The sequence below is a fragment of the Trachinotus anak genome, unplaced genomic scaffold (assembly GCF_046630095.1).
Source record: "Trachinotus anak isolate AG129_WGS33_773 ecotype Australia unplaced genomic scaffold, CSIRO_AGI_Tana_v1 ptg000021l, whole genome shotgun sequence".
In the NCBI taxonomy this organism is placed as follows: Eukaryota; Metazoa; Chordata; class Actinopteri; order Carangiformes; family Carangidae; genus Trachinotus; species Trachinotus anak.
This window is the reverse complement of record NW_027273872.1, coordinates 58,220-69,819: the sequence shown is the minus strand read 5'-3', so window position 1 is coordinate 69,819 and position 11,600 is coordinate 58,220. Positions and strand designations below refer to the sequence as shown.

At 39.9% G+C, this 11,600-nt stretch overlaps 1 protein-coding gene across 4 annotated transcripts in view; it reads right to left on the bottom strand.

Moving 5' to 3' along the window:
- The window catches only part of LOC139606419 (neuronal acetylcholine receptor subunit alpha-7-like), a 49,197-nt gene that overhangs the window by 5,143 nt on the left and 32,454 nt on the right, over window positions 1–11,600 (bottom strand). Inside the window, exons 5-10 of one of the 4 annotated variants that reach the window (XR_011684620.1) lie at window positions 11,192–11,439; window positions 10,182–10,376; window positions 9,040–9,126; window positions 6,769–6,878; window positions 6,065–6,694; window positions 539–698 (exon numbers count right to left, since the gene is read on the bottom strand). Coding sequence is in view for 3 of the 4 variants with exons in the window: in XM_071458603.1 (XP_071314704.1) it covers window positions 6,089–6,694; window positions 6,769–6,878; window positions 9,040–9,126; window positions 10,182–10,376; window positions 11,192–11,439 (1,246 nt within the window). In the remaining variant the exon portion in view is untranslated. Of the gene's footprint in view, window positions 1–328; window positions 699–4,510; window positions 6,695–6,768; window positions 6,879–9,039; window positions 9,127–10,181; window positions 10,377–11,191; window positions 11,440–11,600 lie in introns of those variants that run through there. The other 3 variants (XM_071458603.1, XM_071458601.1, XM_071458604.1) reach the window with 3 other exon arrangements.

The window sequence follows — 11,600 nt, the reverse complement described above, 5'->3', positions numbered from 1 at the left end:
TTGCTTAGGCCCCCACTGAGCACAGTGTGTCTGAATGTGTTTATGGTGATGCCGTACAAGCGTGTTTGTGTTTGTATGTGAGAGTGTGTGTGTATGTGTGTATGTCTGGGAGTGGCGGCTAAAATTTTGTAAAACTGTGAATGTGAGGCACCCAACTACCCAGTCTTGCACTTGCACCTGCCATGTTGCCACTCAGGTTCTGCACCTACAGTCTGACTTAAAAACATCAACACTTGTTTATATGTTGTCATCTCAGGAGCCTCTTGACTGTGAGGGTCCAGACTGAATATTTCAAGCACTTCAAGATAAACAGCAGAGTGGCAGCTGAGATGTTTTTCCTTACCAGGGGTTTGTTATGTATACCAGGCTGTTACACACATACACAGCTATTCCAACGGTTTATCCTCCCCAAGACTGTAATCAAATTTTCATAATGTGAGGCACAATAAAAGACATGTTAAACATAAGGAAGAGTGAAGGGGAGGTTAAAAAGGTTCTGGAGTCCAGAGGACAAGAGAAACCATTTACATCTGTTTACCTCCAGGATTTCTCTTTTTTGTTGCTTCATTTGAGCAGCTGCCTTCACAAATCTTCCAGGGGCCCACCGTACGATTTCATGGTGCATTTCTGTTGCATTGTGTTCAAGAAGCTCAGTTTGGGTCTTGTCAAGCCATATAGGTTTTACTGAAGTGTCCATACTGTAATAACATTCAAATATTAACGGTAATCAGAATAAGGGTTAGGGTTACTTATATTGTGTTTTAGTCATGTGCACACTGAGCCACTGTCTTCTCACAGCTGTTGTGCTCTGAGCCCAGATGACCTCAGAGGGACATAAGAACAAACAGATTTGTGATCAAACTGTGTGATGTGGTGAGTGATTGCTACATATTGATTTGGAAGATCAGTGTTTTCACACCTGTACTGGGATTTGTTTATTGTTAGTCTATACAAAACTAGATTACTTGTTCAGTGTGTTTCAAATTTAGAGATCAATTTCTCAAATTGTATTTATTTCCTTGAATTTTCCCACTTTTTGTCAGAGCACATTGCACTGAGCTGGTGTTATGTTGTATTCACGAGGTGTATGTGGAGGGATAAAAGTCGGTGTACTGCTCTCTTCAAGCACAGAAACCCACAGAGAGTTGAGGTTAGCAAACATAAAAGCATAAGCAGAGAAACAGATGCATTAGTAGGTGCACACACACACACACACACACACACACACACACACACACACCCATAAGAGCTATATGATCACAGATAACTAATATTTCTACATAGGATGCATCCTGGTGCCATATACTGTCAGTTTTTTTATCCTCTGGTTTATCGATGATATAATTTTAAAGTCATCAGTGCGTGTGTTGTTGTTTTGTTTGTTTGAAGTTCGTCAAACTTCACAGAGTGTTCCTTTAATTTTGTTATTATTTTATTTTAATATTGATGGGTGTTTATTTTTGGTTTATTTATGCAAGGTTCCGTTTTATTTTATTTTGGAGAGATATTTTATTTTGACGGATGTGGTTGGTTTAGTTACCGGAAGCCAGCAGCTCGTTCCTTTTGTTATGTTTGTTATGGTGTGTAGTGCACACAGCTCCGCTACTTTTATATTTTAATCTGCAATGCACACATTTCACTAAAAATAAAGTATATGTTGAGTGATATAGACATTGTTGTAATGTTTTGCAACCGTTAGGAAGTTGGTATTGAGCAGTTAATTCTGTGTTTAGACCGAGCGAAGTTGCTAACTTGTTAGCTAGTACCGCGCAATAGCGATAACGTATTGCGCAACGGACGTGGCTTCATTGTGCATATTGTGTGTCTCTGCTGGTGCACAGGGGCAGGAGCCGTGTGTGTGTGTGTGTGTGTGTGTGTGAGGACAACGCCAACCACACTTGTGTTGTTTATCTGTTTACACAGGTATGTGTTATATTAGAAAGAGAAACGTTTTAGTTTATCATTTTATTTATTATTTTATTGATTGGTGAGAGACGTTGCATATAATTTTGTATTTCATTTTTTATATTAATTCATTGTTATATTGTGTTTGGGATAAAAAAAAAAACTTAAAAACAGGTTCATGGCTAAAAATAGTTGATGCTGTGAGAAAAATATTTCATGATTTCATGTCATGTTAAAAAAAAAATGTTTATGTAAAAACTATAAGATCACATTGAGTGTCTTAATCACCCCTTTTGCTGCTTGGACTTCCATGTTCCTGCTGTGTGTGTGTGTGTGTGACGACAACGCCAACCACACTGTTGTGTTGTTTATCTGTTTACACAGAGGATGACAATTAAACACTGTGAACCTGATCAAAGCCAGTCTCGTCATTCTGCTGGAGCGAGCCAGAACATAAGGGGTTACACTTGTGCTGACATAAAGTAAAATACTTCATACATTAACAACAGCCAACATTGTGAAACCCTGAGGCCTCTAAAGTGCCACACAAAAGCAAAACTCCATGTATAGCACTATTCCTACCACAGTTCCTCATGTGACATCATTGCCCTAATTTGGTCAGACTTAGCTTTGAGCAGTTACTTGCAGTGATTCAGGTAAGGTAAAAGCAGTTACACAGCACCAGTTCAAGTTCTTGCCAGTGGGAGTTGAGTTTGCCCGCTGTGTGTTTATGTGCGTTTTCATTCATTTCAGGTTGTTGCTGGAGCTGGGCAGTTTGGGTGTCCTTGACTCTTCCTGCCTCCAGTGATAATTATTGTCTATTTGCCTTGTTGCAGAGATTATGTAATATTCTTCTTGTATGGCCCACTGACTGAGTGCAACCCTTTAGTCCAAGCTCTCTTTCGACCATTTAAACCCTATACAGTTTCTATCTCTAACTGCTTTATTTTTACACTGTTCATTTGACTGGCTGTAATGGAATCATAACATCATATTTGTGGTATAACTCAGCACTTTAGTGTCCCTGGGTGTTACACAAACAGAGTTTATACACAATTTTAGACATTTATCAGTAATAAACAGTGTCTATGCATTAGACAGTCCTCAGTGGCGAGTCCTTCTTTGACAATAGTCAAAGAAGTGACGTTCTGGCAGCTATATTTCAATCTCACCCTGTAAAGCTAAATGTTTATTTAGTATTTTCATGGGTTAATAAAGGTCCTCCCTTTAAAGTAAAACTGCCTTTTTTGCTCACTGTAACTTTCACCTAGATATTTCCATGCCTTTTTGTCACACACATCTTGTACAAGCAGATATTGAATAAATCTTAATTTTGTAAAATGCTATGAATTTGGGTCTCAAGCTGATTACAAGTTGTGGAGTTTAACATTATATTGGTAGAGATCTTACACTAATTTTGAGATCTTTTCATGATTGAATTCAGAAAAAAAGGCTGTATTGTGCAAGGACATAGCTGATTGAAAAGGTTTTTGAGAGTCCTTTAGTGTGCAGACTTTCTAAAATAAAACTTTATCGATTAAAAAAATAAGTACACCAAACATTCTGCCTGAAATGAGGGCTCAGCCTTATTGATTGGATTTCATTCACAAAACATCAAACAATTGGGAGTCAAGAGGAAGCCTTTGTTGGTCACACAAAGAAGGAATCAAAGCAAATGTCCTAGACCACAGAAGGAAAACATGCCCCACATTTTTTGGTTTGCATGTTGTTGTTTTGTTTGTTTGTTATTTTGGCCTATTTCAACTCAGATTCCTATTTGATTTCCTCTCCCATTCAATTTTTTATTTCCCTTCCTTATCTGAGACCAAAGACAATTTTCTACCACTATTGAAGAAAACCAGAGCTTTACTGAAATAGATGGAATTTGCAAATTTTTACGTAAAACTGAAAACATTGTACATTGTACGTCCTGATAATTTTCTTTGACTTTTTGAGCTGTCCAAAAGGCTTGAGGTGCATGGTAAAGACTCAGAGTTGAGGCTGAATGATTAGCACACCCTGGCCCATTAAAACACTCTGAATATTTCCAAGTGATAAAAGCTGGAGACAAAAAGACCAGATGCCTTAATGTCTCAGTAATATTCCTAATTATCAGTGAGGACACTGACATGGTATTTATTGATGCTCTCATCATTACATACTGTATGTTACTCTTTTGCTATTATTGTAACCGTGTCACATCCAGTTAAGCTGTTTATTCCAGTTTCCATTGTATTATCCCCCAATCATTAGCAGAGCATTTATATTTTTCACTGAAGACATCTAGCCAATCTGTTTTCTTCCAATTTGGCAGCTCACAGTAAAGCAGCATTCGCTCTGACTGAACTTGTAACTTGTGGATGGAGTTTAACAGGCTTGAAATTACTTACTTTTTTTTTTTTTAATTTTGTTTAAGATAATGCTCAGAATGCCACAACTCACTATGCTTAACTTTCAATTTATTCACACAGTGAACCTATAAGCCAGCTTAGCTGTTATTGTGCTATATGATATATAGTGTCTGTGGCAAATCTTTGAGACAACAAGCAGAAAACCACCGGTTTCTCCCAAGACTGAACCAAGATTTCCTCAGAGTCTGTTATACGGAGCATAAATAGACCTTTATTAACATAGAGCCAAAAATTGACACTTGGAATAAGAAAAAGAGACCAATAACTGTACCTACAACAAAGAGGTGGCTGGGAGATGGAGGAGGAACTTAACACATTAACAGCTTTGTTGTATGAATCAGTCACTCGGCTCCCTCCACAAGACACAGACAGTACTTACTGACACAAGGGCCTTTCATAAATCTACAGTATATTCTCCAGTGATACAGTGGCGCATGGAGTCAAGTCTCTTTCCACTATCTGTGGCTTCAGAGGTTCAAAAATCACATTGCTCCTCATCTTCAGTGACCACTCCTATACAGTAAAGAGCAACAGCTACAAATTCCTGTTCATATCTTAAGGGTACAAGAATGTGAGTATTTTTACAGCGGCTTGACAATTTCTTTTTCAAAACTATTGCAACTACTTGACCTGTTTCCTACAGATAAACTAATGACTTGTATGTTCGGACCACTTGGTAAAAAGATGTACTGTACAGTCTAACATACAGTATTTGACTGTCCTTTAGAAAGACACCCATGTGCCTTGTGTTACTGGTCAATACCAATATATACCAGTCAACACAGTGGTTTTTAATAAAATATACTGGATGTTTCATCTCTACACTGTCCAAAACTGTTTTCTACTGGCTACAGTAAACAGGCAAGACACAGTAAAAAGTGATCCTAAATGAACATTTCTGTACTGACAAGTAAAGAAAATGCCTGTACATAAGTGTCAACGCAATGAAGTTGTGTCCAGGGCTATGATGATCAAAGTGAAAATTAAAAAAGGTAAAATTCACAGTGAAACTTCTCCATTCTTATCTAACCTAACATCATTACAGGGATGGTCCATCACCAGAGAAAAAAGTCTGTGCTCAGACTGAGGTGATATTTATACATGTGTATGAGTGGATTTGTACATACAGGACAATGACAGGTGAACTGACAGAAACGAACTAGAGAAGAGGCAGTGAGGTGGACTGTGGTGCTGTATGTTTTTAAATGACTAATGCAGATTTGACAATAATATTTAAAGACAACCATATTATATTTTCCTTATTGATATCTTACTAAATGTAAAAAAGAAAATCTATACAGTGCACTCCTCTACTGCCCCAATGATTCCCAGCCTTTTTCCACTATTCTCCCCAGGTGCCTTCATTTTTTAGTCTGCAAGACCAACATATTTTCCTGTTGTAGCAGAGTGGGACAATGAATTCATGTTTCTTCTCTTAATTTGGAATTTGCTCATGAAACATAATGATGTGTCTGTGTAATTACTTACTCATCTTACTCATCAATCGTGTATCGTTGTTTCCTGATTGGTTCAATTGACTACATGATTCAGTAGCTTGGCAGCACTGCAAGGCTCTCTTTTTGTGCACTAAGTTTCTGGAGATATTGTTGTTTTTCTCAGAAAACACTGTGTGGCTCACCTCCTATCCAATGGGGTGTCCAGACTGTAGGCTGGGGACCACATACAGTATTGCATTCTTTCCTTTCCCCCTCCATTTTTTCTCTTACCCTCCTCTTTATTTTTCTTACCCTCTCTCCTGCTGCTGCAACCAGCTATGTGAAGTCTTTGGAAACAGCCTCTATGAAGTTGGGTGCTGACATGAGAATGGTGAAGGTGCAAATGATTGAGAAGAGAGAGAAGGCCACCAGGCACAGCCGGTCCACCACTGCCGCTGCAAACTTCCACTCACTACAGATGGCCTCCGCCTTGTCCTGGTCGCGGAACCGCTGGGCTATGTACGATACCTCCTCCAGGATGCGCTGGATTTCTGGTGGGGGAATGCTAACTCCCATCCCCAAGCCTCCAACACCACTGCCAACTCCTCCAGGTGGCTCAGCCTCATCGCTGGGGGAGCTGTGGGTACGACCGCCTAACGCTACCCCAGAGTCGCTAGAGGGTGGGCAGTGTGGGCTCTCTATAGGGTGATAACTACCAAAGTAGAGGCTCATAGAACCGTTGGAGGCGCCTGTGGGGCATGGGGGGCAGGATGTCTGTGAGAGGGGCACAGAGAGGCTTGGTACTGTGCCCATCTCTATGGAGCTGGTGCTGGAGTGGTGCTGGGAGGCATGATGGTACTTGTAACTGGGCCGCTTGTGCTCATCTCCGGGTTGTTTCATACGGAGAAACCAGGCACACCAGTTCAACAGAACCACCCGAACCTGAAAGAGAGCGTTAGCTAAGTGTTTTCTGCGACAAGAGTGAGTAATATCTCATATCAGGTTCAGTTACTCACCCACTTGGGCATCTTGCCTCCTTGGGGGTCATGATGGTGAAACTGCAGGACTATAACAGTCACCACCACAGACATTCCTACGATCATCATGGTGCTGGCAAAGTACTGGGCTGTCAAGTACACAAAAAAACAACAACAACATGCTTTTAGTTTTATGCTAAGTTATGAATAAGGTCAAGCATTTTATTACTTGTTGAATCTTTTTCCCCTTTCAGCCCCCTTGAACTACCCAATGGTCACATTTAATAAACATGTACTAACAGGTAAAACATTAAGCTTGAGTAAGTCCAAAAAATAGGTTGACTTCACACTCATACATGAAAGAAAAGCAAGTCTGATCAATCTGTACAATAAGTTACATTGCCAAGGGGAAAAGATGCACATTTGAACTCAGACAGGGGAAATAAAGTGTGTGTCTGTGAATAAACAGAGAATTGAGGTAAACAAACGCAAAACAGTAGTGGAGAGGGAGATTAGTGCTGGTTCTGGAGGGATGTTTTCACCCACATGAGGGAACAGCAGGGGAGCACTAAATGAACACTGCTCTCTCCTAACACACACACACACACACACACACACGGTATATCTGAGGGCCTGCCCTCCTTTCTCTTGTTTGCAAGTGACTGTGAACAAAGAAAAGCTAACAACTGCACATGACTACAGTCACTGCATTGTCAGCAAAGTCAAACTTCATGTCACCTCATGAGGACAGGGGTTATGACCTTATTTGTCAGGTCTTGGAAATAGAGATGGAAGAAAAGAGGGAGGGAGAAAACCAAGAGAAGAGGTGGAGCAGAGGATAATAAAACATAGATATGGGGAAAGAGATGAGGGAAGAAATAAGAGACAGGACATTAAAAATTCTGTTAAAGGACGTGTTTATGAGAGTTAGAATGACATTGGCTGTGTCCTGGCTGCTTTATGGTCAATCACTAATGACTTCGGCTATCTTTATGGATACAGCATTAGAAGAAGGCTGTCTGCAGATATGGTGTATAATAATTCAAACATAATTGTGAGACCTTCAGTCACAAACCACATTGTTGTTCATGGCTGAAATAACATAAAATAAAATGAAGTGAGCCACATGGTCTTGAACCAGATAAGTCTAACTAAAATAACTAAAATCAAATGAACACACTTAAAGTATCTGGTGATTAGGGGCTTGTGATAAAAGACATGTGGTTTGACTCTGGCAGCAGTGTTGGACACTTGCTTTATATATTTACGGCAGAGTTTATGCAGCTACAATAAATCACATCCACATTCAGCCACAGTGTTGTAAAGGGACATGAGTCATTTTAACAAGGCTGCTAAAAGTGTCCCAGTTGGCCTTGTGTTCAGGTCATGGGAAATAAAACAAATGATTAAGCTTCTCAGTGAGGGTTAGTTGTAACCATGTTCAGCATGACCAAACACTACCCTCATCAATAAACTCATATAATATACAAATGATACTTCACTTTGACCTGTTGGAACTGATATGACAACAGACAGGACTACAGATATAAATCAAAGCATATAAACTAATTCTCTCACATATATACAACACAAAAAGTCACATTTCTTCTCTTTGTGCCCTGGTGAGCTCTCACTGATGACAGCTGAATTAAAGAGTGTTAACCATGCCTCTTCACTTGCTCCACAAAGTCTTTCTCTCTGAGAACTTAAGTCCCAAAGGTTATTCATCCCTACCCCTCAATCTTGCCTTCTTCATCCATTATTACCTCTTCTATGCTCCTTTCCTTTCCTGCCTCCCACTGGAGAATCAGACATTTCACAGCCTATTAATGGTGCTGACAGCTTTAGCTGTGGCTGCCCAATTTACTCCATCTGAGAATGATGTATGGTCACCTTCAGGCTTTTCAATCCAAAGTCAAACCAGACCCAAAGATGAGTTCTTAATTATTATTTTTTCAGGAGACCATATACAGTATTTATAGAGATAAGGCAATTGCATACATTGAAAACACTCAATAATTAATGCATGTTGTTATTACTGATGTTTAGTGAAGTGTGAGAAATACTCAGAGGGACAGTCAAGTTGCTACTGTAAATTGGTCTGTAAAGTCTCTGTGTTAATGGACTAAATTGATATTACATTGGCTTTTCTCCTGTTAAGTCAAGTTTTTTTAAGATGCCAACATGCACAAGCAGGTGAGGTATTGCTTCTGATCAATAATGCATGTCTGTCTGGAAATTCTTTCCATCTGCATCTACATGACCTGCCGATGTTACATATACTCACAAAGATGTATAAATATTACCCACCAATGAGAGGAACAGAGTCAGACGTGGCAGGCATGATCTCTGCGACCAGAAGCATGAAGACAGTTAGCGAAAGCAGCACAGTGATGCCTTTAGGCAGAGATTGAGAGAGACACACACAGGGAGAAAGAGACAGAGAACATGAGCATATACATACATAATGATGTGATCAGGGTCACTGGTGTGTGATATTATTCCTGTAATAACTTATGTATGTAATTCATTATGTTCTCATGACAACAACCATTTGTCAGCTGCTGGCTCATCTGACATGTCCAAGGCAGGTTCAAGAAATTTCTCAAACGCGCTGACTCTGTAACTGGTGGCTGCTCATCCATAGATCATCATTCATCAAAATTCAGGGGCACTGATAGTACTCCACCATGGATTTGTGAGCCTCTTATTTTGAAATTAAATTATTCCCAGGTGATTTGACATGTGTGTATTCATGGCTTGCTACTTGATTCGTGAGGGCGCCTTTGTAGACAAATGTGTCTATCTATGAATGTGCTTTAATGTGTTCTTTCATTGTACAGTTGTGACTGTATTTTAGCTTGAACCCCTTCAAACTAATTTTTTATATATTCCTCCTGGTGTTTGAAAACCTCTCTTTTTTATTTTTTTAATTTTATTTTTATTTTTTTCCCTGATTCACTGTATGTAAAAACTGTAAAACAAAAAACAAAACAAACAAACAAACAAACAAACAAAAAAAAATCTTTCCTTTCCTTCTTTCTGTCTTTCTTCATCAAACAGCCAAACTGATACTGGACTTTTGAGGCTGACAGGAGTTTGTCTGATAACTAAATATTGGCCAATAGTAATTTTTAGAACATCAACACAAAATGTAGATTAACAGGCTTTATACATATCCCTTAGATTTTTTTCTTGTGACCAAGATATTTACAGAACACCAGCGTAAAAGCCACTTGTCAGTGCTCTCAGAAGGACAATTGATGTATTGCTGTCACTGTTTATTATCTCTAAATTATCTCAAACCTACTTTGGCATTTCCTTACTGTGATTTCCTGTTACTTATCAGCTGATATATACGCCAATATATCTGCAATAAGCATATATCTGTCAATATCCTGGTCTATCTCTAGAAAGAATGTGTGTTTGTGTGTTCAGCAGCCCTGACTCACCCAGAGAAATCTTCTCCCCAGAGTCTGCTGGTAACAGGAAAACCAGCAGGGCCAAGCCAGAGATCAGCACACACGGAATAAGCAGATTGAGTCCATAATATAGAGTCCTGCGGCGCATGGTGACTGTAAAAGTCACGTCAGGGTAGGGCTCCTTACAGCACTCGTAGTACAGCTCATTACGCTTAGCGGGCACACCTGAGGGTGAGGCGAACACCAGAACATGTTGCAATGGAGTGGATCTAAGTCAGACCATGCCTTCATTTTAACTTTGTACCATCAGCAAAAATGTTCAGTGAGCCAAAAAACAGGAGAAAGAAACCAGCTGAATCATTTTTGATATTTAATAGTTGAACTATCCCACCATGAACTCTTAACTCTAGGGATATGGAGTGCTGCACTCACATATGACCTGGCTACTTGTCTGCCAATGTGTCGAACATTTCCGATTGCATGTTATCTGGTGCTGTCTGACAACCATTTCCAGCTAACCACCATCCCAGGGGCACAGCCACCGGGATCTGCTCTTTCTCTGTCCCAGCTGGAAACACCCCGCCTGAGAGGTCTTCCAAAAATCTTTCCACTTTCCAGTTCATTCATCTACAACCATCCAAATGATTTCCCTTGGTGAAAACTATTTATATAACAGTGATTCATTTGACTCCATTTTCAACAGAAGTTGGCAAGGCCTGATCCCAGTGCAATGAAAGGGGGTGCTATGGGTCTATTTGTGTACAGTATTTGTAAGCAATTTACTCTAATCGTCTTGGATATATTAATTGAAGGAGACTGGCAATGTAGTATCCCAAATTTTCTCCACAGGTTGAATACAGCAGAAGTTGTTGCACAATATTTTTATACCCCCTAAAGGAATTATTTTACAAGTCTGTTTTGATCTAATCTCAGGACTCAGAAGGAGAAATCTCATGAAATTATCACATTGAATTCTCAAGTTCAGCCATGTATCCTGGTGGCATCACTGCAGTAATAAGCAAAAATAAAGGCACTCTTACCCACAAGGTCCCATTCTCCATTGGGTATGTAGGTGGATGTGTCCACATCCAGCATCTGGAGGTCCAGCAGCCAGCCGTTGTGCGTCCAGGAGCCAAATTTCAAGTCACACTTCTGAACGTCGAAGGGGAACCAACGCACGTCAATGTAGCAGGTGCTCTTCAAGATGCCAGGGGGGATGTACTGGCAGTAACCTGATGCATTTACCAGTACATTGGTGTGAAAGGTGGCATCGAACCGCTCATCCGCACTGGGGAAAGAGTAACATACAGTTGTGTGTATGTGTATCTATGTGTGTGTGCCTATAAGCTCTAAGCTCTATTTTAGCTCTATATTGCTGGTCTCTTTATCACCTTTTTATCTGTTTGACATCATGATCAGGTGCCATAAGCTGGTAATTACTTTGTCAGT